The sequence below is a fragment of the Ailuropoda melanoleuca genome, chromosome 11, assembly GCF_002007445.2.
Source record: "Ailuropoda melanoleuca isolate Jingjing chromosome 11, ASM200744v2, whole genome shotgun sequence".
NCBI classification, from domain to species: domain Eukaryota; kingdom Metazoa; phylum Chordata; class Mammalia; order Carnivora; family Ursidae; genus Ailuropoda; species Ailuropoda melanoleuca.
Genome location: NC_048228.1, coordinates 91,515,700 through 91,542,610, shown reverse-complemented (window position 1 = coordinate 91,542,610; position 26,911 = coordinate 91,515,700). Strand labels below are relative to the sequence as shown.

General features: G+C 36.6%; 1 protein-coding gene across 1 annotated transcript in view; it reads right to left on the bottom strand.

The window, feature by feature from the left end:
* Positions 1–26,476, bottom strand: part of DHX15 (DEAH-box helicase 15) — a gene marked incomplete at its 5' end in the record, with an annotated part of 52,008 nt that extends 25,532 nt beyond the window's left edge. The window contains 4 exons of the mRNA XM_034670961.1: positions 1,855–2,073; positions 4,357–4,516; positions 21,470–21,663; positions 26,027–26,476. Coding sequence (XP_034526852.1) covers positions 1,855–2,073; positions 4,357–4,516; positions 21,470–21,663; positions 26,027–26,476 — 1,023 coding nt within the window. The remainder of the gene's footprint in view (positions 1–1,854; positions 2,074–4,356; positions 4,517–21,469; positions 21,664–26,026) is intronic.
* Between the last annotated feature and the right edge of the window lie 435 nt (positions 26,477–26,911).

Here is a 26,911-nt window from a genome sequence, read left to right as displayed (position 1 = left end):
CATGTGGCAATGACTGCAGATATTTCGGTTGTTACAACGGGGGGAGAGAATGTTATGCATCTAATGGGTAAAGACCAACAATGCCCCAATGCACGGGTTAACCCACAACAAAAAAATTGATCAGCCTACCATGTAAATAGTGCTGAGGTTGAAAAACCCTGTTCAACAGCATAGGCACTATAGCCAATGGGGGTATGAATCATAGATCACATAAATACTGAAAAAACGTAAGGATACAAGAATTACTCAACATTTATAGCTCTTAAAAACAATAGTATTTGCTGGAATATTATATGTTATCAAGCATTCCTGTAGAAACCGAATATAAATAAAATAATTCACATTCCAATGGAGGCAGGCAGTCACACAGAAGACTTCCGATTTTGCTACCTGGGAGAACTAGGACAATTCCCCACAACAGTGTTTACAGTTGTGTCATTAATGTACTACAGAATTATACTGGTTTAAACATTCCTCTGGGACAGTGATCTTTACACCTAGGTAAATATAAAAATGGCCCGCAGACCTCACTGAAGATGCAGATTCCTGTATTTCACATCAGATTTCACCTACTTCAGCAAGTCTGGAACAGGGACAAGAACTTGCTTTAACAAACTCTCCTCCCCTCAGCAGAAAGTCCACTGGTCACACTTGAGAAAACAATGTTCCTGGGGCAGGGGTCAGAGCTTTTACTGTCAAGGGCCAAAACAATTTAGGCTTTGCAGCCATGTATCATCTCAGTTGCACATTCTTTCTTCTTACTTACAACTGTTTAAAAATGTAAAAACAATTCTTAACACATGAGCCATACAAAAACTGAAACAGGAGGGTTGGCACATGTCGCTATTTAAATTTAAATTAATTAAAATGTTGTAAAATTAAAACTTAATCCCTTCTCCCACCAGCCACATTTCAAAATACTCAAAAGCTGTAACATTCCTGGTGACTACCGTATTGAACAGAACAGATGCAGAACACGTCCAGCACTGAAGAAAGGTCTAACGGGACAGCACTGCTCTAGAACCTCACCACTCAACCCTGGAAAGCTTCAGCATTCCTTAGAAGCTTGTTAGATACAGAATCTCAGGTTCCACCAGACCTGTTGAATCAGAATCTGCAAATTTTCTAAGTGATCTGCATGTATGTTAGTTTGAGAAGCACGTTCTACAAAATTCATAAAACCTATTGAAACAAAGGACAAGCCAGTAAAAGGCTCTCTGAAACGGTTTTAACCAGACATTTTCCTGAACTTTAGCTTGAGAATTTCACAGCACACCTATAAACCTACTGTGGGAAACAAGTTTAAAAAAGCAGCACCAGCGAATAAAATGTCTACCTTAAAATGAAGTAAATTCTAACTAAGAAATTTCAGTGATTCCTTCGAATCCTCAGTGAACACACGGAAAACAAAACCAAAACACAAACATTTGTTTTGATGTTGAATGGGCACCCAAGTCACTCAAGTTCACTCACAAGCTAACTGACTAGGACAATCTGATTTCACAGCAGCTGTGTGGTTCAAATTCTTGCTTCAGCAAAACTGCAAATTACCATACCATTACTTACCACCCAGGTCTCTCCAAAGCTGAGACTGCAATTGCTAAATCTTGAAATTCTAAAAGCACTGAACATTCTTAGGGTAATTAGCAAACACCGATGGTATAAGAGGGTATTCATAGAGTACAGAGACAAAGGGGTTATATATTTTACACATACATACAATCAAGTTGAAGAAAAGCCTTAAAACCTGGGATAAGAAATACATGGTTAATATATGCCAAGGTCTTACATTTAAAAAGCTGCTGTGTAATTTAATATGCTAAAGGTTAATAATGAAGCAAATAATGACCATACCTCTTGACCAGTTAAGAAAAGTAGAAGATCTCCCTCCTCCTCTTCGCACATATGAATTTGAATTACTGTTCGAATGGCTGCTTCAAGATAATCTCTCTCTGGTTCAGGAGTATAAAAGATCTCAACAGGATGTGTACGCCCAGGAATAGTTAAGAGAGGACAGTTATCAAAGTAAATCTGGAATTTCCCTGCATCTAGAGTAGCACTCATAACTATAACCTGGAAAAAAAAACAACAGTAAATTATTTGAAGCTGTCTTCAAGGATTCTTACATGGTCTTAAAGAAAAAAGACACGTAATGTTTGCTGTCCATATATATCAACTATTAAAAAACCTACAAAAATATTTATACAAATAAACTGATTTTAAAAAATCAAATGCAGGGGCACCTGGGCAGCACAGTCGGTTAAGCATGACTCTTGATTTCAGCTCAGGTCATTATCTAAGGATTCTGAGATCATGCCCCCCCCCAACTCAGCAAGGAGTCTGCTTGAGGATCTCTCTCTCCCTCTGCCCCTCCCCTTACTCATACTCCCTCCTTCTCTAAAATAATAAATCTTAAAAAAAATCGAATACAGAAATGCTGAGCTACAGTAAAACGGTTACTGACATTTTAAAAAATTAGAAATAAACCCAATATCCAATAAACAAACTACAATATATCTTCATGAAAATACCTTAAAACCCAAAGTTCATACAATGTTCATAACAGATTTACATAAACTTTACATAATGTGTCAAAGGGACAGATAAGAAACAACACTAATAAAAAGCATAATTACTACTATGTTTATTAAGACAGAACATAACAACCTTGCACAAAGGAAAAAACAGAAAATGCGAAAAAGAAAAAAGACAAAAAAAAAAATCAGTGGCACAGATAAATTTTCCCCCTTCTTCCAAATCACTTTTAATAAGCATGACTTCTTTAGAAAAATTCCTGAACAGGGATTTTCTACACTGCTGTAAAAAGCCACAGTAACAAAACGTTGTTCGGGGCAGGGCTACAAGACAATACAGTCACCCTCTCTCCACGTAAATCACACATTTTAGCACCCATTAAACATTTACTTAAAAAGAAGGCACCCCATAAAACATTCTACTACAGAGTAATTTCTACTTTGACTTTCTTTCCTAAAAGCTTTAACAGCCACACCTGATTTCATTTATATGTGAAATTTAAAGAACAAAAACCAGAAAGAGGCCGTAAATACAAAGAACAAACTGGTGGTTGCCAGAAGAGGGGGATGGAAGGATGACCAAAATGAGTGAAGCAGAGTAAGAGTTTCAAACTTCCAGCTATGGAGTAAGTCAGTCACGGGAATGAAAGGTACAGCATAGGAAATATAGCCAATGGTACTACAATAGTGTTGTATGGTCACAGACGGTTAACTACACTCAAGGTGAGCAAAGCATAACGTATAGAGTTGTGTTTACCAATCACTATGCTGTACATCAGAAACTAACAATGTTGTGTGTCAACTATACTTCAATTAAAATAAGACAAAAACTTCAACAGCTCGTAAAGTTTAATCAATAGTGACAGTACTCATTCCTCAAATACATTCTTTTTTTTTTAAAGATTTTATTTATTTATCTGACAGAGAGAGAGATAGCCAGCGAGAGAGGGAACACAAGCAGGAGGAGTGGGAGAGGAAGAAGCAGGCTCCCAAGGGAAGAGCCTGGCGTGGGGCTCGATCCCAGAACTCCAGGATCATGACCGGAGCCGAACGCAGACGCTTAACGACTGAGCCACCCAGGCGCCCCTCAAATAAATTCTTTAAAAGCATAAATTTAATTTATAAGCAAAAACATACTAAGGTAACAACTTTTTAAGACCCAGAATCTTTCCGCCCACTGTACAATCCCTAGAACACATATACTAACAACTGAATAATGAGTCTAAGCTCCAATAAATGTGCACACATACATACAGCAAAAAGAGGCACTTGATAAACTCTGGAAGGCAAAAAGTTCAGAAAATTCAGTCCATTTTAGGCCCTTATCAACACAGTAACACTGACATGGTAGTAGCGTATAACAGAAAAAAAACAAGCAAACTAGGTTAAGTGTACATATTTCTAAGGAGTAGCTTGCTTGTTCTGGGTACAGCTGTTCCTACTACCCAACATGACGAGTTATAATCGGTGCGTTTGTGTTGGGGCAGGACAAAGATTTGAGGTTTCTGTATTTAATAAAGGGTAGGGTGAGCAGCAGAATTATAAAACCACCATGTTATTAGATCACAAGAAAACACAGGTGGGTGAGAAATGGAAAAGATTTGGCTTAAAAATACATTACTGAAGAGTGAAAATATACCAAAACACACATGAAGACACAGCTACGTACATTAGAAACAAAGAAAAATAAACAATGTAGGTACTTACTGGTTCCTTATTTTACAATTGATAATTTATAGTTGATTATAGTGATCGGCATGTATTCCCTGTTTTTGACTTATACTTTTTTAAATGAAATAAATGAGTAAAAAAAATACTTCACCTTTAAGTCTGATCTCTGTCTTACAACTTCCTTCAGAACACCCATGAGGATATCTGTAGCCAAAGTCCTTTCATGAGCCTCATCAAGAATTATTACACCATAACGCTCTAGGAGGGGATCATTCATTGCTTCACGAAGTAACATCCCATCAGTCATATACCTATATTCACAAAAAACAAGTTGGTCAAGGTTCATTTACAGCATTTTAAAACTAAACTTCATGACATGCAAAGACATCAGGTAAATCAGAATTAAATATTTCCCAAGACAAAAGTGCTATTGTTTCATAATCAATTACAAAATTAAACATGAAGAAAAATTTCTAAGAGTATCAAACAAGTTATACACTATCAAATCTTGTCAAGACTGTAATACTGAAATGCATTCAGAAAACAAGATTAAATCTGCTTATGGAATGTAAGGATCACATGGTTTCATACAAAGCCAAAGCAAAATGCATCACTTAAATGAGATTCTTAAAAACAAAATTTAAAACATAAATGTTCGACCTACAAACCTAAAAAGCCACTTGAAGTTGTTTTATAACATCACTAAAATATGACCACATGCAAATGTACATTTCTTTAAAGCCTTAGTAATTCCCCACTTAAGCTAACAACAGGCTTCCTCGGTTCAAAAGGGCTGAAACAGCACAAAGTCTACCATCTCTGTTTCCCCCAGTCCCATCCAATTCAATGACATGATGGCAAAGGACAAAAAGGAATACATTCATGGAATAAGGGGTGGCATTAGCACTATAGAAATGTTGATATATATGAAAGAGAAAAGGCAAAGGACATCCACTAAATCAATGAACCAGAGAGGGAAACAAGGTTTAGAGATGGCTCAAGACAGAACAGCTAACCCAGCACTCAGAAGAAGGGTGGTCTGCAAATGGTGTTATGGGCCAGCCATCTCCTATCCATTCTATTCTGGCTGCTACTGTCACTAACACAAAACAACTATCCCTAGTTTGGCACGTGGACAAAACAAAGCCCGCCCGCATAGGCTAAAGTCACAGTTCATTCAATTCATGGTTCCTATTCACAAATTTAAAAGCATTATAGAAGTGTGAAGGCATCACTTCTAACTTCACTATTTTGGGTCTTTATTTTTCACAAGTTAGTCTAACCTAATCTTTCATGGACCAACTTGGTATTTTTAGCCAATGCGATTTGCTACAGCTGTTAAAGCTGACCAAACTGACAATGTACAAGAGGAAGTGAATCCTCCTTATTTCACTTGAACTTAATTCTAAATTTAGTACGACTTTCGGCAAACAAACCCATCCTTACTCTATATATTTTAGGCTTATTTCTTCTTTGGCCATATTTTTTAAAGTAAACTATATTTCTGCAGTTGACACAGAATTACCTGAAGATTATTTTATATTAAGACCATGAAAGAAGAAACAGTGCCAATTAAACTATGACTCAATGGCTTAACGACAGTGCAGCACAGCACATGAATCAGCTACACTATAGCCTCTATCTGCTTTGAAATATCTCTGATCTATTTGAGGACATTAAGTTCTTTCTCCCGACTTCAGCTGTTAATTACTGACATGAGATAGGCAAACCTTTTGCACAATATCTCAGTAGCAAAAATAATACAGTTTCATCTACTTATTAGTAACTTCCTCAGATTCCACAAAGCTCTTGTCTATTCTTTCATAGGGAGAAAAAAATATATAAACTGGTCACTCTCCAAACAATAAGTATTTGCTTAAATACTATTTAATTTACACCATGTTGCTCGGTATGCAAGCTTACTCATTTAACACGGAATCCCAGTGTAATCTTTTTGAAGACATTTTAATTAGCAAATAAACCCAGTACACATAAGTTCCAACAATAGCACATCACTTATTTGAGGAGAATATGTACAGCCAGATCAAGTTCAAGCGTTCACAGGCAATAACCACCACCAAACCGCTATCAGTTTATAAGACCCTCAGATTGTAAAAATGGACCTCAATCTCACATATTAAAAATGTGACAAAGTCACAGAACTGATAAAAGTATCAGGCTTTAACTTGAGAACTCCCTGAAACTCGTTTAAGAAAAAGTCACCCTCTTTATTTTGATCTTTTCCTCCTTATATTCCTCAAGCTTCACACAACTACCAACAATGCAGAGGCATTTAAAAGCACAGCTAAGCCAAATACTCATTCTTTTATATTTTTCTGAGGGGGAAATGTTGCAAATGGCAGAACACTGATATTGTAGGTTAATGAACTAGTATTATTTGCCTTGTTTTATTAGAAAGCATGCATAATATATGTACTAAGTTAAATGGTCAACTAAACCCTCTAACTTCCAGAATCCAGAGACAGACTCCTAACAGCTATTTCAATATTTGATCATCATACAATAATCCAATTCTATGAGTTGCTACTGTTAACCTGTCCTGCATCACAGGAATGAAGGAAGTTCGCCGTTTGTACAACAGAGAGCTTTGGGAAAAATTACATTTGTAGGGGTGCCTGGGTGGCTCAGTCAGTTAAGCGTCCGACTCTTGGTTTCAGCTCAGGTGGTGATCTCAGGGTCATGAGATGGAGCCCCGAGTTGAGTTGGGCTCTGCACTCAGCAGGGAGTCTGCTTGAGACTCTCTTCTCTGCTCCCCCAAACAGGCTTGCATGCAAGCATTCTCTAAAATAAATATTTTGATTAAAGTTGAAAGCTCTTTTAAAAGTACAATCAATATTGCTGCTTTTCCAGTGTAGAAAATTTACTATTAGTAGGTAACTTTCCCAGGGTCTCAAAACCAGTTAAATAGCTTAAGTATCAGTGTTGTGATCCCCAATCCTGGGCCCCTTGTATACTAACACAATCTTCTTAAAGTCCGAGAAAAATGTCCATATATAAATACAATAGCAAAAAGTTGCCTGGTGTGGGGGGTTGGAAACATACAGAAAAAAAGACTAGTTTGTACGCACATTTGTGATCTACTGAAAAGAGGTAATACTGAAACAAATAAAAGTACTACTCTTCTTTCTTTGTCCTCTGAAATGACTGCAGGGGATGCTCTTAGTCAGCCCAACTTTTTTTGCCCTAATTAACCCCCAACCCCTAGGTGGCCTTTTATTTTTTAAAGATTTATTTATTTATTTGAGAGAGACAGAGAGAGATCACACGCACACATGCGAATCGGAAGGACAGAGGGAGAGAGAATCTCAAGCAGACTCCACAATGAACGTGGAGCCGGAGCGGGGCTTGATCTCACAACCCTGAGATCATGACCTGAGCCAAAACCAAGAGTTGGAGGCTTAACCAACTGAGTCAACCAGGGGCCCCACGTGGCCTTTTAAATCAGGAAACAGAGCTAGACCTCCCAAGTACATCTAGATCTTCTACATAAAGAGAGATTTTTTAAAAACTCAACCAGCCAGTACCAGATGCAAGTCACATTAAGTGTCCCCCAAAGCAGAAATGTCCTTTTCCTCCTCCCTGTCTTACTTTAACACTTGAGAAATGCTCATCTTTAAGTGTGTACCAAACCGAACAGATTTCTGCCATCCAACATCTTTCTCATTGAGTCACCTCAAAATTCTAATTTTGTCTCTATTGGTATATCTTATTTAACATCTGAAAAACATACGTGTTTTTTATTGGAAAACTACAGTTTGTTAGGCCTTGAGAGTTTTGGGATAATTCTTTGCTGTGTGTCACCACAATCACTGACTCTTTATGGCATGCTTTCATTACTAGACTTCAGGGAGTCTGCTGTTGTTTTATTTATATACAATAAATTTTTCTACGTGTGCTGTATGTCTGAAGTTTTGAAGTTCTAAATAAAAAGTGTGCCAGTACGAACATAGGCTGTTGATTTTAGAAAACACTGGACTTTTCTTAAAAGTACGTTAAGAGGCTCGAAGTATAGACATATTCACTGGCAAAAAAAATAGGGCATGAAGCTCTAATTAAGACCCAAGTTCAACAGATCAAATGTCAAAATAATGAAGACCAATCAACTGACCTGGCCTATTTCAAGAACAGAGGGGAGGTTGGGAGCAAGACCATACACCTATCCTCCCCAGGTTTCCCTCCCTCTCTGGGTCTGTCCTTCCACCTAGGCTTCTCCTCCGGTCTGTTGTCACTGTTGTTTACCTATACTACAGGAAAACAGAAGAGGGTCCTACGCTTTGCCTAATTAAGCCATTACCAGATTTACTGGCAACTTTGGCATAGTATTTGAGGTGATTTTCTTTCCTTATATTTAGAGTGACTTGATTCTGATTCTGTTCTTTTATATGGAACAGCACTTTACCTGTGTTTTAACAGAACTGTTCCCCTGTATCCTTTACGGTTTTTCCTTGTTTTTGTTTCTTTTTAAATTATGCATGGAGTTTTTTGTGTGTGAAATTAAGGTCTTTATTAACCCTGAGGGGGAAAGAAAGCCACCTGATGACTTGCTATACTGCTAGATATATGAAGCCCTACGCTTTAAAAAAAAAGAGGGGGTAATCAAACACAGAGCACAGAAAAAGGCAGAATCAGGTATTGGTGATCCTATAAAAGCCATAGCCATTTTCCTTTTAAGTTTTACTACCTTCTACATACTAACGGAATATTTAACCAGACTAAGGCATCAGTCACAAAAATAGGGTATCACAATAAATTTGTGATCGCCTAATTTTGAAGTTTCAACAATAGACTAATAATCGAAAACTGCACAGGAGAGTCGAACTCTACATTTGACTGAACTTCCTATTATCCAGTGTTCCGTTCTGAAACAAAGACTTGCTTAAAAAGTCATCTGTATTACCCATGAACTGGTTAGAAATACAAAATTTGGGTCTTACCGCTGACCTACTTAATCAGAAATTTCAAAGATGAGGCATAGTGATCTGTTCTAACAAGCTTTCATGTGATTCTGATGCTTTCTAAAGTATGAGAAACACTAGTCTCAATCAAGTTAAACAAGAGGCAGTTTAAACAGATGCCTAAATCAGCAAAAGATCCCTGAAGAGTAAGTCAGAAACAGTTCGTATTTTCAACCATGACTATTTAATTAATAAAATAAACAAAAAAATTCAGTGTGCTGAGTAGTATGAACTTAGCTTGGGTATTTTTTTGCAATGGGCACATGCAAATGGCATAGTATAACTACAAGCCAACTGCCAACCCTGATTCTAGCCAATATCACCAATTCCAATGTGAACAAAGTATGAGAAAACATAACAGACTGCAAAGGTATTGTTCAATTTGTGTATACATATATTTATAATTTTTTGAAAAATTTCTTAAGTTATCTGGTTCAAAGAAAAAATCATAAAGAAAAAAGATGCACAAAAAGGTGAAAATGTTTCCCAAAATGTACACCAGAAATTTTTAACAAACTCTGTTATCAGATTATTCATAACTTTAATGAATGTCAGTAAGTAATGCTTAAGTTTTCAGTAACGAAAAACTGTTTATGTGGGGAAAAAATCCCCAATTACTTAGTGTTATGTTCTCCGGTGTAGGAATGTGTTGAGAGAGAGACAGAGTATGAACCTTCCTAAATCCCTACCTCAAACCTTGTAACTCTCTANACGAAAAACTGTTTATGTGGGGAAAAAATCCCCAATTACTTAGTGTTATGTTCTCCGGTGTAGGAATGTGTTAAGAGAGAGACAGAGTATGAACCTTCCTAAATCCCTACCTCAAACCTTGTAACTCTCTAAAAAAAAAATTCCAGATTGATCAAAGATGTGTAAAACAAAAACAAAACACTAGAACACGTGGATTCAAATAATTGTTCAATACACTAAATACATCTTCAATTAATTCAATTAACTAAAAACACGTGTATAAAATTCAAGTTTCTACAAGGCATAAAGTGTGATAAACAAAGCAAAGACATGGCAAAGTGAGCAAAAACTGGAACTTAAATCCAGAAGGCCAATTTTGTTGGCCTTCTGATATCCAGAATGCTAATTCTGTTAAAAGCTCCTACAATCAATACAAAAAAGGCCAACTAACTATAGAAAGACGAACAAACACCAAGTTTCATTAATCCTATAAGACTGTACATTTTTTCAAATTTACCTTCTCTGTGATTGGGATGCATTTTAAAATAGTACCTTACAAATGACTGTCAAGCAGGTAGCAATATTTCTGGAAAGATGAGAAAAGCACTAGTCTGAGACCCAAAAAGAAACAAAACTGGCTCATAAATACATGTAAAGATGCTCGATTTCATACAAAAGAAATGCAAATTAAAACCATAATAATATTCCATTTTTCACTTACGAAACTGACAAAGAAAAAAAAAGTTCCACAATACAGTGTTAGCAAGGATACAGAAACAGTCATTTGCTCTTTCCTTACTGGTCAGAGTAGATAAATCTCTATGAAAGGCAATCTGGCAATCTAATAAAATTCAAACATACTCTGTAACCCAACCAATTTCATTTGTAGGGAATTTATTTCAGATATATATATGTGTGCATGTGTGAAAAAATGTGTGTACAAGGTTTTGTTAGGAGGGTACTAAGGGCAGACAGTGTTTTTAACAGAAAAAACTGCAAATCTGAGTGCCCCCCCAATAGAATAAAACAAACTATACAGTCATTAAAAAGAATAAGGCAACTTTATATTTACTGTTCTAGAAAAATATAAGTGAAATCAGCAACCATGTCTTTTTTTTTTTTTTTTAAAGATTTTACNAAGGCAACTTTATATTTACTGTTCTAGAAAAATATAAGTGAAATCAGCAACCATGTCTTTTTTTTTTTTTTTAAAGATTTTACTTATTTATTTGACAGAGGAACAGCAAGAGAGGGAACACAAGCAGGGGCAGAGGGAGAGAGAGAAGCAGGCTTCCTGCTGAGCAGGGAGCAGGATGCGGGGTTCAATCCCAGGCCCCTGGGATCATGATCTGAGCCGAAGGCAGACATTTAACGACTGAGCCACCCAGGCGCCCCAGCAACCATGTCTTGAACCAACACTGCTATAACAATAAAGAAGTTAACCTGCTCTGAAAATCCTAGTTATGCAGTGCTCGTGCAATACTGTTAGGATTTGGTTACCTTTCAAAGTATAGGCTTTATTCTGGCATAACTGCACATGCAGCTAAATCAAAACTGCATTTCTAAAGAATCCAAAACTTGACTCAGCATGACCCAAAGAAATTCTTGGTAACTGCTTCGAAGTTATCTATTATAAATGACTGGCATTGTTTAATCTGAGTAATTAGATTTACCGCTTCCCAAATGACCTAGGAACACTTTACAAATATTTACACGTAAAAGTAGTACATGGAGATGAGGAGTAACACCACATACAGTGGTTAAGAATATGTCCATTTGCAAGACAAACCTAGGTTCAAGCCCCTGATCTTCGCATCTGATCTTGAACAAGATCAACTTCTCTAATACACCATTTGTAAAATGAGAATATGGTATACCAATTGTTGGGCACTTGTCAAATACTCAATATAGAATTCTTTTTTTTTTTTTTAAGANATGTCCATTTGCAAGACAAACCTAGGTTCAAGCCCCTGATCTTCGCATCTGATCTTGAACAAGATCAACTTCTCTAATACACCATTTGTAAAATGAGAATATGGTGGCTTTTGTTTAAATTAAACAAAAGAATGTATTTAGAGCACCTAGTATACCAATTGTAGGGCACTTGTCAAATACTCAATATAGAATTCTACACTATGCTCTTAACTAACCTCTACCTAATAAATCCTTGGGATAACCTTACCCTCTGTAAAACATACTGTGGTAGAGCCACATTTCTGTCCCTACCAGTTGTGTCAACATAATTATATTCGACATGATAAGCTCTCAGCGTAGAAAAAAGAATTGTATATATATTTCCTACTACATGCTTTAGAAAAGCTCGAAAAAGATAAGTCACACACATACTATCAAATGTGTGACTTAACTATAAAAAAGTGAAAGGGGTCTGGAATTCCAGAATTTTGAAAAATTAGATTCTCTTGAATTCCAGGAAAGTAACACATGTGTATTCTGCAAACGTGTGAAGTTTAAATACCACATAAGATCTAGACATTTTAGTTGCCTAATTGAACTTTGNCTAGACATTTTAGTTGCCTAATTGAACTCCAAAGGGCCCATATTCGAAGACATGGTGTTGATCCTACATTTAAAAACTGATGAATTAATGTACAGGTTTTAAATTACAATTTAAAAAAAGTTTAAGGTTCGTATAAATTTTTACTATTTACCACTAAAACTGTTAGGTTAACCCATTACAATCCAATCAAGTCATATGAGTGCCTCTATTAAAGAAAAACTACACATTAAAATGCCCGCACAAACAGTATTTAGTATTCTTTAAGTTACAGTGGATCAAGACTTCTAAAATAGACCATAACCAAAAAATATATATGTTTATTCACCCCCCCCCCACTATATAACCTATTTTTGTTTAAAACCCCTATCAGTAGACGGGGCACCTGGCTGACTCAGTAGGTAGAGCACGCCAACTCTTGATCTCAGGGTTTTAAGTTTGAGCCCCATGTTGGGGCTTACTTAAAAATAAAATTTTTTTAAAAATAAAAGCAGCCCCTATCGGAATACTTTTTGAACGACAATAGTAAAAGAAACAGAAGAATGACAAAGCTAAAACAGCTTGCACTTACCAGGAACTGTATTAGGAGAAAAGAACTATATATAGTATAGTGACTTTATAAAATACAGCTCTTTTCATCACTACTATTATAGATACAGTCAAACCTGAACACCCACACCCTACCCATCTTGAACAATGCCAACATCATGAAATGGTCAATTACCAACTTTTAAACATGCTGACAGGGAATGCTATTATACTTATTCAGTAGCTACTGACAGTCATCAAATTACCTTCCTCCAAAAATTTCTTCCAGTATTAGCTATTTCTATATGCCATAGGTACAAAAATAAAGAACTGATCATCTAAGTACACATAAGTCAGTTTAAAATGGAGTTATTTACCTCTTTAGGTGATCTGGCTATTTTTGGAATCATCATTAACTTAGTCTTCAGGGTCCACAATGCTAGCACTCTATTTCTCAGTTTATATAGTTCTACGAAGTAATGTCAAAAAAAACTTTACAAACCTGATCCACGTGGACACAGCAGTTAAAAAAAAACAAGATTTGGTTGTTCAATATTAAGATCTCCTAAAGGACAGCTTATGTATGATCCCCTACCACAGTCCAAGTTTAGATTACTGTAGAACTTTAACATCTATTTATACACCCAGTCAAGAGAAGAGTAAACTACTTCCTTCTTTGGGTATAAACAGGTCACTTCACTTGCTGCAGTAAATTGATTCAATTTGTTAAATGATACCCTATTTCCCGAGAATAATAATTATGTTCTTGCCTTATGATTCAAAACAATTTATATTATCGTTTTCCATATTCAACATGTAACACCACAGAACTACAAGCAGAGGTACTTCATTATGCATATTCCTTTCAAAGATATTTATCTTTGCAAGGCTCAACTTTTGATAGCCACTCTAATAAAAAGCAAATGTAAGGCAAGTATCAGTGTAGAAGAGTAAATAAAGGTGCCAGTGTCCAGTCCAACTCCAAAGTTTAAAAAACGACATCACACTAGTAGATAATGGTGGTTTAAAAATGAAATAAAATTTTTCTTCCAATGTATGTGTGGTATTGGGCTACAAAGGGGGCGCCTCCGTGGCTCAGTCGTTAAGTGTCTGCCTTCGGCTCAGGTCACGATCCCAGGACCCTGGGATCCACCACTACATCGGGCTCCCTGCTGAGCGGGAAGCCTGCTTCCCTCTCTCCCACTCCCCCTGCTTGTGCTCCCTCTTTCGCTGTCTCTGTCCAATAAATAATAAAAAATCTTTAAAAATAATAATAATAAAGGGCTACTAAGCTGTTAGGAAATAAATACTAAGTTTTTAGGACCGAACCAATAAATAAATGGAATTCTGAGTCATTTCTTCAGGCCTAGGATTCCATGAAAAATTACTGAGACATTAAGCATGACGCTGTGAACCAAGGTAGCCTAGGAACTTCTATTCTACTTAAAACCTAGCTGAGTTAATGTGCCTATCTAAGTCCCTCCACCCTTCTCAGCTCAGATGAAATACCTTCTCCTCTGTGAAATCATCTATGTAATTCATGTGATTGAATCAAAATACGTTCTTAATTGCTTCACAGCTTAAGTCCCCAAAGAAGCCAGAGAAGAACTAGTGATACTAACAGTTCCTTTGTGTACTTAATGTTCCCTTCATTTGTAAAGGGGTAAGCAAACATTTATATAGGGTCAAGTTCAACTTGATATATTCAAACAACACTAATCTTAGTACAATCACAACCACCTATCCATACTATTGGTTATAAAGAACTACTAGACGTGAAGAGCCACATGGAAAGGTACCACACTACCTTGAGTAATTTGGAATCTACAATGTTTCAATGCATTTCTAATACCAAAAAAATGGACAAAAAGAAAGCAAACAAAACAGTAAACCCTGGGGCACCTGAGTGGCACAGCGGTTAAGCGTCTGCCTTCGGCTCAGGGCGTGATCCCGGAGTTATGGGATCGAGCCCCACATCAGGCTCCTCTGCTAGGAGCCTGCTTCTTCCTCCCACTCCCCCTGCTTGTGTTCCCTCTCTCGCTAGCTGTCTCTATCTCTGTCGAATAAATAAATAAAATCTTTAAAAAAAAAACAACACAGTAAACCCTACTTATAACCTGTATAGACAGCCTCATAGTTCTGAGATCAGCATTCAAAGCATACATCTTTATTTGGGAAAACAGCTAAAACACATGTGGTATGTTTCAGTTAGCTATATAATCAAGCAAAAGAAATGCCTACAAAATTAACAGAAGGCAACTAAATTACTTTTTCAAAATACACTGCCCATTCCTCAAGTTTTCACAAGTTTTGAAGGAAATGCCTGTCATCCTCACAACAGAATTTACGGAAAGCTAGTATGAACGCACAGGTTTAATATTTTTAAGACGTTAAGCAAAATAAAGAGCATTCTATAACTAAACCCTTGCAAGTCCTTAAGCATAAACACAAGGATCAAACGTAATAATATATACATACCTTTAGGAAATCAAGTTAGCTTTTATGAATGAACAAAAACCAAAGAATTCTAACTCTAAGGCGTCGATGATGAGTTTTCAGTCTGACAGGAAATGCTTAAGTGGTAAAAACCACATTTATTCTTTATTATACCACCCCTTTCTAAGGATTAAGTAAAACTACCTTTATCTAATCCCAGTGCTATACTCGAATTAGAATAAAGCCTACTATACAACAGATGTTCAATAAATTAGTTTATAATTAATGTTTATATAATTAATGGTCTTTAAAGTACCAGGCCTATTTCCACAGCTTACCTCTAGCCCGAAAAGAATATTTGGATTCATTCATTCATTTCATAGTGACAAGTAATGTCCAAGTTTTAATTCAAGTTAAAACCCCCAAACTGTAATTCAAGTGCTGCATTAAAAGGAACTTTATTAAGTTGTTTTTATGTCTCTTTTTAATTAACTGGGTTAACTGGTTAATAAGATCCAATAATTTCTCAAACTGGAAATCTACCACCATCAGCGGCCGCAAAAGTAGAAATGTTGACTTAGCACTTGCTGGGCCATAGGAATTACTCCAAGGGCTGTACACAAATTAACATATTTTATCTCAGAACAACCATATGAGGTAGTTATTATCAGCTCTATCTTCTGAAAAAGCAATAAGCACAGGGAGGTTAATTAACATTGCCAAGATCACAGCTAATAAGTGCCAAAGCTGGGACACAACTCTCAGCCCTGTAATCTTAGTCTGTAGTCAATATACTTCCTTTTGATTCTCTTCTCAACTCATCCTTTTAACAAGGTTGCCTTCTTGGAAACCCACTGTGGAATCTCTAAGTAGTCCTTATGCAGTTGGTGCTTCTAACTCAGGCCCCAAAGTGTCTGCTACAGGAACCTGCTACAGCAATGCCTGCTAAACCCTCCCCAGTGTCAACCTTAAAGGTCCTATACCAGCCAACTCCTTACTGTAGCAGAGTTTGTACTGGAATCTCACATTGATTAAATATTTTTAGATTTTCTTTCATCTTTTTGTCAAGATTGGCCTTTTAAAGATTAAAAAATGTAGGAAGTTTCTGATTCAGGTTATGTAGAACAGCACTTCTTTGGCTGGTTAGTTCAAAACTTTTCTCCCTCAAGCTTTACAAGGGATTTATCACACCCTGAGACCCCAAGTTCTGTTCATTTCTCCTTATCACTTGATAATAGATTTAAACTATGTCCTGTCCTTAGCTTTTCTTGATTTTTCCAGCAGCCTGTCCTAAAGCTATATATACAATAAACAACTCAGGATGGTGCAGGTCTTACAAAACAATGGTCCTTGAAGAAAGGAGCTACAACACCTTGTGCTTCATAAACATTACCCCCAAATTCCTTAGCCTGTAACAGTTCCCAAAACTGAAATAAATCTGACACCCAAAAGCAGAAGATTCAGAATAGAAGGCAAATTATAAATTATATACACCAAATCACCCTATCATCATACCCTCTCCACCAAGAAATCAGGGAAAATGTCTTTTCATGAAAAAGCTACCAGTTTTTCACATTTATGTTGAAGATTCACCCACAGTCTACAGTATAGGTGACAAATTTCACACTCCTCTGTTGCCATTTCCATCTCTGGGTTTTTTTTTTTTTTTTTGAAGTTCCATGCACAAGGCAAATACACAGATATAGACACAAACTCTGTTTCCAAAGAGTTTACACTCCAACTAGGCAAGAGAAAGAAACCAATCTTTAATTATCCATACTGTCCATAAACAGTCCTGTATCATCTCAAGTGATCAGGCATGGAAATGCTGGCTTACACAAATCATCTGGATACTTTATTTTTATTATTATTATTTTTAAAGATTTTTTTATTATTTATTTTACAGAGACAGTGAGAGAGGGAACACAAGCAGGGGGAGTGGGAGAGAGAGAAGCAGGCTTCCCGCTGAGCAGGGAGCCCAACATGGGGCTGGATCCCAGGACCCTGGATCATGACCTGAGCTGAAGAAAGAGGCTTAATGACTGAGCCACCCAGGCGCCCCAATCATTTGGATACTTTAAAGAATACACAAACTGCACTGTCTTCTCAAAAGTACTTTTTCCTCCCCCTTCAGAAAAAAAGTTTTTAAAAATGCTGTTCCATGCGCGCCTGGGTGGCTCAGTCAGTTAAGTGTCTGCTTTCAGCTCAGGTCACGATCCCAGGGTCCTGGACTCCAGCCCTGCCATCTGGCTCCCTGCTCAGCAGAGTCTGCTTCTCCCTCTCCCCGCTCATGTGACTGCGCTCGCTCTCTCTCAAATAAATAAATAAAATCTTTAAGAAGAAAAAAAAAATGCTGTTCCATCTGCCAAGAAAGCTCTGCTCGCCATACCCCAATCCCTACCCTGGAGAACCATTCCTTTCAAGTCAGGCCTTTATTCCATCTTCTCTTTTCCAGTCTAAACTGAATTTTCAAATCATGCCTTCATTCAAACACCAGTATTCTCCTTCAGAAGCCTAATCACAATGTGAAATTTTATTTACTTTATGGGGACAAGAACCAGATCTACTTTTTAGTACTCTATCTAGCTAGCACTGTCCAACACACAGAAGGCACTCAATTAACTATACGACTAACTAAACATTACTTATGTAAATTATTGGGTTCCCTCAATATCCAAATATCTCAGAATTTGCAGCTTGGGGGACAGGGTACAAAAAGGAAATAACTGAATTAGGTACAAAATTACCAACTTCAGATATTATGGCTGCCTGAAAGTTCAAGACTATCAAACTGTTTTATTCCATAAAAAAATTATCAGCTCCCTCAAAATAAATGAACAGATTTCTTAAAATCTGTCACAACTCCAAAGTGCTTCTTAAAATCCACTGCAACAGTGTATCATCTCTTTTTCCTTAACGTGAATTAAGATATTTTTCACTAACTAGAAACAAAGTTGGCAACATCTTCCATTGACTGGTGTGCTCTTCTTTAGCTATCTCACTTGTTTTTCGGTGTTTTTTTTTTTTTCCCGTAATTTCCAAGCCAAAACAGCAAAAGGAACATTAAGCATACTGCAAAAGCAATACTTCAGAAAAGTGATGGGAGCAGGCAAAAATCACAACAAATGAAATATAAAAACGATTTACAGCTGTGGCAGCTTGGAAACTAAGTTGTCTACTGGGACTAGACAGGTTTTTTGGGTTTTGTCTTTTTTTTTAAGATTTTGTTTATTTTACTTATTTGACAGAGAGGCAGTGAGAGAGGGAACACAAGCAGGGGGAGTGGGAGAGGGAGAAGAAGCCTTCCCGCTGAGCAGGGAACCCCAATACGGGGCTCGATCCGAGAACGAGAATGCTGGGATCATGACCTGAGCCAAAGGCAGACGCTTAATGACTAAGCCACCCAGGAGCCCCTGGACAGGTTTTTAAAGGTAGTCTAACAGAGTGCACTAACTTATACCAGATCCAATTCTCTGAAAATAGCACAATATTAGATCTAGAATCTAGACTTTATGGATATGTGTTCCAAACACCAGAAAAAGTATCTTTGGACTCTAAATGTAAATAGAGATGATTTAAGGATACACTATTTAAAGTACTCTCAAACAAATTTAATTAGTAAAAAAGTATTTGTTTACTGTCAACAATGAAATCAGGAAGAGTATGGTTGAATTCTGAGTCCCTCAGGCAGAATCTCCAGAAGTCAGTCCTCTTTACCATTCTTTCTGGTAAAAATTAGAAGCCTTTTTTTTCTGGCTAAATAATGGATTCTTACACATTTTTATATCCACACCTGACCCTTGAACAACACAGATATGACTGCACAGATCCACTTATTCACAGATTTTTTTCACTAAATACAGTATAGGACTATAAATTATTTTCTTATGATTTTTTCCCTTGCCTTACTTTAAGAATATGGTAGATAATACATACATGACATACAAAATATGTGTTAACTGTTTGTTACTGGTGAAGTGAATAGCAGGCTATTAGTAGGTAACCTGTGGGGAAGTCAGAAGTTAGACACAGATTTGTCGGGGGGAGGGGAGGTTTGCTCCTACCCCCTACGTGGCTCAAAGGTCAACTATGTATGAGAATAAAGGAGGAGACTGATAGCTGTCTTAGGTATTCACTCTTCTACCCAAATAACTATGTAACTGATTCTCCTTAAGTTAAGGTTCTAGCTGATTTTAACATCTGGGGTTCTCAAGAAATGAGCTGATAGATGACTACACAAAATACATCCAGGGATTCATAACAACACTGCATTTGGCGCAGCATTCCTACTATCAAAACTATCACTCGTTCCATATTATTAAATAGGATTTAGTATCACTTAAAGACAGTATTAGGTGAGCTTCTAGCTCTTCAGATTCTAGAAGATATTCCAGTAAGCTTGCCCTGTCCAGAATTAAGTGGGCTTTTTTGTTTAAAGTTTAGTTATAGCCTCTGGGAATCATTTCATAAGAAAACATCACAATGCGAAAAACATATTCATTTTGATCTATCAAATCTATTTATATGTTACTTGTCATTCCCTATTAACTAAACCAAATCTTTCACAAGCATACATCTTTTGAAAGCCTACCACTTCCTAACACACGGACACACACACACACACTCTGACCCAGTATTACGTAACTTTCCTCTCCCAATTTCCAAATTCCGTTTTTCCTGTTCAACAGTGGCTTGCCAAGAAACATTCAATACTTAGTGAATCAAATGTCAAAATAATTATTTCTTCTAAAGATGAGTAAAATCTGTCCTTTATTGTCAAGTCCTTGACATTATCTGCATTTTAAATTAATACGAAATCTATAAGTTATGATTTTATGTAATTCTTTCATCAATTATATAATTACAAGTGAACATGATTATCACTAAACTAAAAAGATGTACTCAATGAAACTTAAGATATAAACCAAAAACATGCCTTAAAGTCAAAGACAAGCTGATTTAAATAAGTAATTGTCCAGCTGCTATTAAAAGATACTGAATTCTTTAACCTGAAGTTCTAATAATACTTATCAAAGAAACTAGAAAAAATTGACATGAAACTTGAAGAATGATTGGATGTTTTATTAAGGAGGTTTTTAAACTTATGAACATCACAGCTATATAAAAAACTGTATCTTTGACCTATGTACACTGAAATATTTAAAGATCAAAGTATATAATGTTTAACATTTGCTTCAAATTATATGGGACAGGGAAAGGTCTGGATATGAATGAAACAAGATGGGCCATGGTTGAAGATGCATGATAAACACATGGGAGTTCATTATACTTTTGTACTTCTGCATACATTTGAAAATTCCTATGTTATTTTTCCCATAAGACTGTATATATTTCTGCCATTAATGACTCATTTCATTGCCCATGTAACATTTTGTTCCAAAATTGTCTTTTAAAAACCTCAGGGAGATTACATCATGATAAAGAAATCATTTTTTTAAAATGATTTAAATGTCACATATATACAGAATAAACAGAAGCAACAAAAGGGGAAGATCTTCAAAAGAATTACCATCAGGCAACATGTCTCACAACTTACGCAGAATATAAGTGTAAGATGAAAAACAATTAGGACAGATAAAATATGAGGAAGAAGCTCAATGCGGTAGTCAATTGTGCACCACAGTTATAAATGAAATGGTAAAGGACTCTGAGGAGACTCCAAGAGTGTACTACACAACAAGAGTCCTCCTTTTAGCTCCTAACATATGTACAATAATAACTGTATAATTAACATTAAAAGCCCTATCTCCCAAATAATTTCTATCCCATCCCACACATCATTCTTTCTAAAAATAACTATCTTTTACTAAGATGTATCACTTTTCTATCACATTTAAATGATATAACATTTCACCTAAGCTACAGCACCAAATAACTAAAACCTGACCTTTGAAGCTCATTGTTTACTGAAACAGCTATATATATTACTATCAAGAAAGAGAACCCATCTTAAAAAGTCAGTGAATAAGTCTAAGAAGGTCTTCTCTGGACTATTCTAAATTTGGATGATTTCCAACTCCCCTAGCAAAGCCCTCTATCTAGTGGCAGAAAACTAAAAGTAGAGAAACAAAGTATGCATTTTTAAAGATAGTACTTACTTAAGAATGGTTTTTGCACTACTGCAGTCTTCAAATCGGATGGAGTAACCAACTTCCTGGCCCAACATTACATCCATTTCATCAGCAACCCTCTGAGCCACACTCATTGCAGCCACTCTCCTGGGCTGGGTACAGGCAACTCCTCTCTTGGGTCCTGGTAATGATCGCATGTACTCCACACACCACTGAGGAATCTATCAAATAATTTCACATTTAAATTAATTCTACTCTGCCTGCACATCAGGTATATTTAACATGTAGTATTTTATTGCTTTCCAATAATTTAAAACAAAAATCAATTAGGCACACCAAAGTATTAAGACTAGACACTCACATCATGAGCTCTCCAACCCAAGGAGGGGTCACACACTCGCATGACGCACTGTGTACTCCTCGGCAATCTAGGTCCACTGAGCTGTGCTCAACATGCTCTACAGCGTCAGCTGTTCCATCATTAAACATACACTGGAAAAAACCCAACTTACGAAAAATTCTACTTTATAACAAATGTGAGTTTCCACAAATTTTCTCAGAAATTATTAAATTCTTATACAATTTGAATTACAAAATGCAGGTGAAAATAGAAATCACAACCCCTTGTGGTTATAGACCTATGCCTTTTAAGTCAATTCCAATTCGGTTTGTAAGCTAGCAGAATCTAACCCCTATTCTTTGGCCTTCAGGAGAGGGAGGCACAAAAGAACACCTTAGGTGCCATCTTAAAAGTCGATTTCAGTAATTGTCAATCTCAAATTCAATGGCACCTAGAAAAGCAAGAAAAAACACCAACAAGCACAAGTTGGTTGGCTGCCATGACGACAGCGCATTGCCTCCTTGTTCCATTACCAATAGAAGCTAACAGAACCTCTAATTTCATGGCTCTTCACTCACTTACCTGGATAACAACCATGGGAAAAATCTAAGTAATCACTACATTAAATGGGAATCCACTCACTACATTAAAGTCATGATGGCTCTCCATCAAAGCATCCGAAAGCCTGTCAAACTCAAACGCTACAGAAAATGCCGGGGCGTGGGGGAGGAGAGTTCCGGTACAGAATTTGTACAAAGGCACCAGAAGAATACTGGTTGCCATACCATTACTACATTTTAGTTAGGTTACTTCTGGAATTTGGGGATAACTGTTTTCACTTACGAGTATCTGAAAGGGGAGGGGGTGACTATGTCCCTTCTCTAAGAAGGTAACAATGCTTATCTTTAAAGGACTTAAAAGGAACAGAAATAAATACCACCCTAAAAGAGAAGGGTCTCTCTAGGTCTGTAAACCCCCAAACCAAAGTTTAAGTGGTTTTCCAGCAAAGTTTTATATATTTATCTTCATTTCAGCAAGCCTCTTACAAACGCAAAATGTACTTTATAAGACCAAACAAAATGAAATTCAAAGAAACATTTACCATTCAGTTAAAACTATTTAAAACTATTTTGGAATTCTCAAGGCAAGAATGTTCAAAGTTTTTAAATTCACTCCAGAGAAATGGATAACTTACTCCCACTTTAAAAGCAAGATATAAATATTTTTGGCTAATTCAGCAGTTTCTGAACTTTTGATTTCAGGACTTCTTTATGCTCTTAAAATAACCAAGGATGCCAAATAACTAATAGACTTACTATATGAGGAAATTAAAACTAAAAACCTTTTAGAATATTAGTTCCTAACAATAAAAACCCATTCTATGCTAACACAAATATTTTCTACGAAAAATAATTACATCTTCCAAACAACAAAGAAAAAGAAAAAATTAGCAGGAAGAGTACACTGTTTTGCATTTCTGCGTATCTCTAATGTCTAATCTGTTGGATTCTCTTGTCGGCTTCAAATTTGAATGTGTTGCACTATTTTTGTCTCGTTGGACGTATACAAAGAAAATTCCAGGACCTCTGAAAAAGTTTCAGGAACGTTCAATGGTTTCCAGACAGAATCTGGAAAACGGCACAGTCAATGCATCTATCCACATTTCTAAGAACAGCATTAAGAAGGGAAGCAGGAACTGAAATACACAGCGTACTGGCCTTCAAGCCAAGGATCATTCCTTCCTTTCAGCTTCTTCTCTTCCTCCATTTGAGGCTACGTCCCAAAAAACTGATCCTCAGCCCTCTAGTCTTATTTTACACATTATCCTGACTGGTCTCATTTATTCTCCTGACTTCTACTAATTTTACCTATAATACATCGACAATCCTAACTGTGTTTCCCATTCTAACCTGGTGGTCATTTCCACTTGAGGAATGAATATTTTATTGATATTCCAAACTCAACAAGTTCAAAACCAAAACCATTTCACACCTTCCTCCAACACGTATTAATCCTCCCATGTCTCATCAGTAGTATTAACATCCTAACTCCAGTCTACTGTTTATTCTCCATTCTACTACCTTATACGGAGTCAAATTTTTGTTATGACTTCCTACGTAGTCTGTCAACATTCTCACTAGACAGAGGACATTTTTGTAACAATCCCTAACAAAAAGCTCTGATGGCTCCCCAATCTGCAGCATGATACGAGGCTCAGCCTGCTGTTCCAGTCTCACCTGCCCCATCTCCCTCTTCATACACACCCCCTATGCTGGCCAGGGCATACAAAGCTTTCTCTTCTCTGAACTTGTGCCTCCGTTCACCCTGAACTGGATTTAGTTTCTTATATATGGATATAGTATGAACATACCAAGTTGCAATGTAAAATAATGACTTTTACCGTGAGTCTCAGTCAAAAGTTAGAGTCAATACTTTAGATTTTGTTTGGAGGGTCTCATTTTCTGACAGGCACAAAAAGATAACCAGAAATGGCTTACTCTTAATCGTTTTCAGTCAAAAATTTTAACAGGTGCATGCCAAAAAAACATTTGGGTGAAATTCACTATTTAAGCTGCTCCGCTTCCTTCTGAACTCCCCAAATGCCCTGCAATCCTAAGTACACAAAAACAAACAAAAAAAACCACAATATTCATCCAAATAATCACAAACCTCTCATTTTGAACTGACTTGACCTTCTACATTAACTGCTGCTAAAGAAACTCATCTCCAAAGTAAGGTTAGCCACGTAAGACCACAGAAGAGCAGAATGAAATAAATATAACTTTGTCTATAAAACAAAGAGACAAAGCTTTAAATACTGAGCTCACCTAAATCTACTACCTAACCAAAGGCAACCCACTAAACCTTTAAGATTCTTAGGAATCTAAGGCTCATTTTGCTCATCTGTAAAATGGTGATTAACAACCTCTTGTAGTGTTCTTGAAACAAATACACACAAAGGACATAGTGCCTAGCTTTATCCAACTGCTAATTAAATAAATACTATGCAAAGCAGATAAGCCAGTTGAAATAATTCTTTAAAATACTAAATCTTTAAAATAAGTTTAAAGCTACATCTTTTCACATATTATTTAAATTTCCGTAAGGTGATAAAAATAAACCTATCAGTTTCGGTTCCTAACATCAACACTAAGTTTTCTTTCACTTATAAAGAAAAACCATATTCACTGAGTCTTAAAGTTTTCAAGTTTTCTATTCTGGTTGCCATTACAGCCTTCAAAATGTCTCCATGATATACCCAAATTGATAGGTTTGTGGCATATGTAACTTACAAAAAAAAAAAGTAACTTGCATATGCAGTATGCTCAATTGTAAACATGTATCACAGGTACTAAACATGGAAAACAAGTCAGGAAGAAATACGATACAATAATAATGATTTCTACATGTAAGAGGAGTTATTAAATTCATTTCAACACTTCTTGGACTTTCCAGATTTTCTGAAAATCTGTGGCTAGGGACTACTACTTTTGTAATCTCTTAGAAATTCTGAACTGGTAGTCAGGCTCAAGCATACGAAAATATGGTAACACCTCACTCATAGCAGGAAATGCAAATTAAAAATTACACTGAAACACCATTTTTCACATATCAGATTTGTAAAAATTCAAATTCTGTAGTAAACTCTATTGGACCCACTTGCTCATGAAAAACAACCATTAGAAGCAGCCTAGAGGTCTCTAACATGGGCCCAGTAAACAATGCCTTATCCATTTTTGAAAAATATCCTAGAGATATTACAAGACACTAGTACTTACTGCTATGTGTCTGGGGGGGTGTGTAACTAGATGGATGCGGAGGTCATGGGTAAAGAGACTTTATTTAGCTCTTCCATTTTTTTAAAAAAAAGGATAATATTCACATGGTTCAAAACAAAGAAAACAAAAATAACAAAAACAAAACTGCCCCAATGGTTCAAATCTCTACACTCAAGCAATGGAAAACAAAACTTGTACCTCCAAATGTATACCACCCCAGAGTCAAAGTGGTCAGAAAGCATCATTCTGCCATACTTCATGCTAACCAAACAGACTAGGAAAAGAAGCACTCCCTACAAGAGTCCCACTGTGTGTGTCACTAAGAAGTGCTAAACATCAAAGCAGCTATTCTTCAGGATGTTCTACCAGACAGAACATGTGAAGGACTACCAGGATCAAATAAGCAACATTTAGTAAACACGAACATTAATACAGTATGTACCACGGTATACAATAATAACTCACCTGTGTTGTTTTACCAGACCCAGTCTCACCAACCAGTACAAAGGACTGATGTCTAACCAGAATATCTGTAAACCTATCCTTGTATTCCCAAACAGGGAGCTGAAGTCGTTTCTTTAGAATATCATAGTATCGAGGAGTATGGGGTAGGTTGGTAAATGGATTAATACACTGTGGAAGTGATGTGTGTCCTGCATGTCCGGTGTGTGTTGAATGAGCAGAATGTGTCGAATGTGTTGAATGTGCAGAGTGGGTTGAGTGAGCTGAATGGGAAGCTTTTAAAGGTGGTAATCCAGCACTGATAAGCATAGCATTAGTTGAAGCTCGCAATTCCTTCTCCTTTTCTTTCTCCCTCTCCCGCTCTCTATCTCCTCTATCACGTTCTCGGTCTCGATCTTTAGACCGATCTTCACGATCCCGGTCACGATCTCGATCCTTCCTAAAAATAAAAATTTAGAATTCAGATTCTGAATTTTATGCAAAATGTTCTTGGCAGTGTTATAGTCACAAAGAACAGAAATGTCCAACAAACAAATGAATAAACCAATGTAAAACTCAACAACGAAAAAGACCTTATTATGAAGAATTCTCCATGCCTCACCCATAAACATCTTTCCCTCTTTGATGAGACCTCAAATTCTGTTAAGGGACAGTCTCCTTCCACACCTTTAATCACCAGCTGAGATAACACAAGTCTGAGAACTCGGACTTGATTGGGTAAAGTAAAATCCCTTCCTACTTATCAGAAGTTAAAGACTGAGGGCAAGGTGGGGAAAAGGTAGGAGTAAATAAAGCAAAAAAAGGATGGCATCACAATTTTCCCCAGATTCTCCTTCAAGTTACAGGAAGAGGTATGTTCAAAATTCAAAACTGCTTCTGGACACAAAG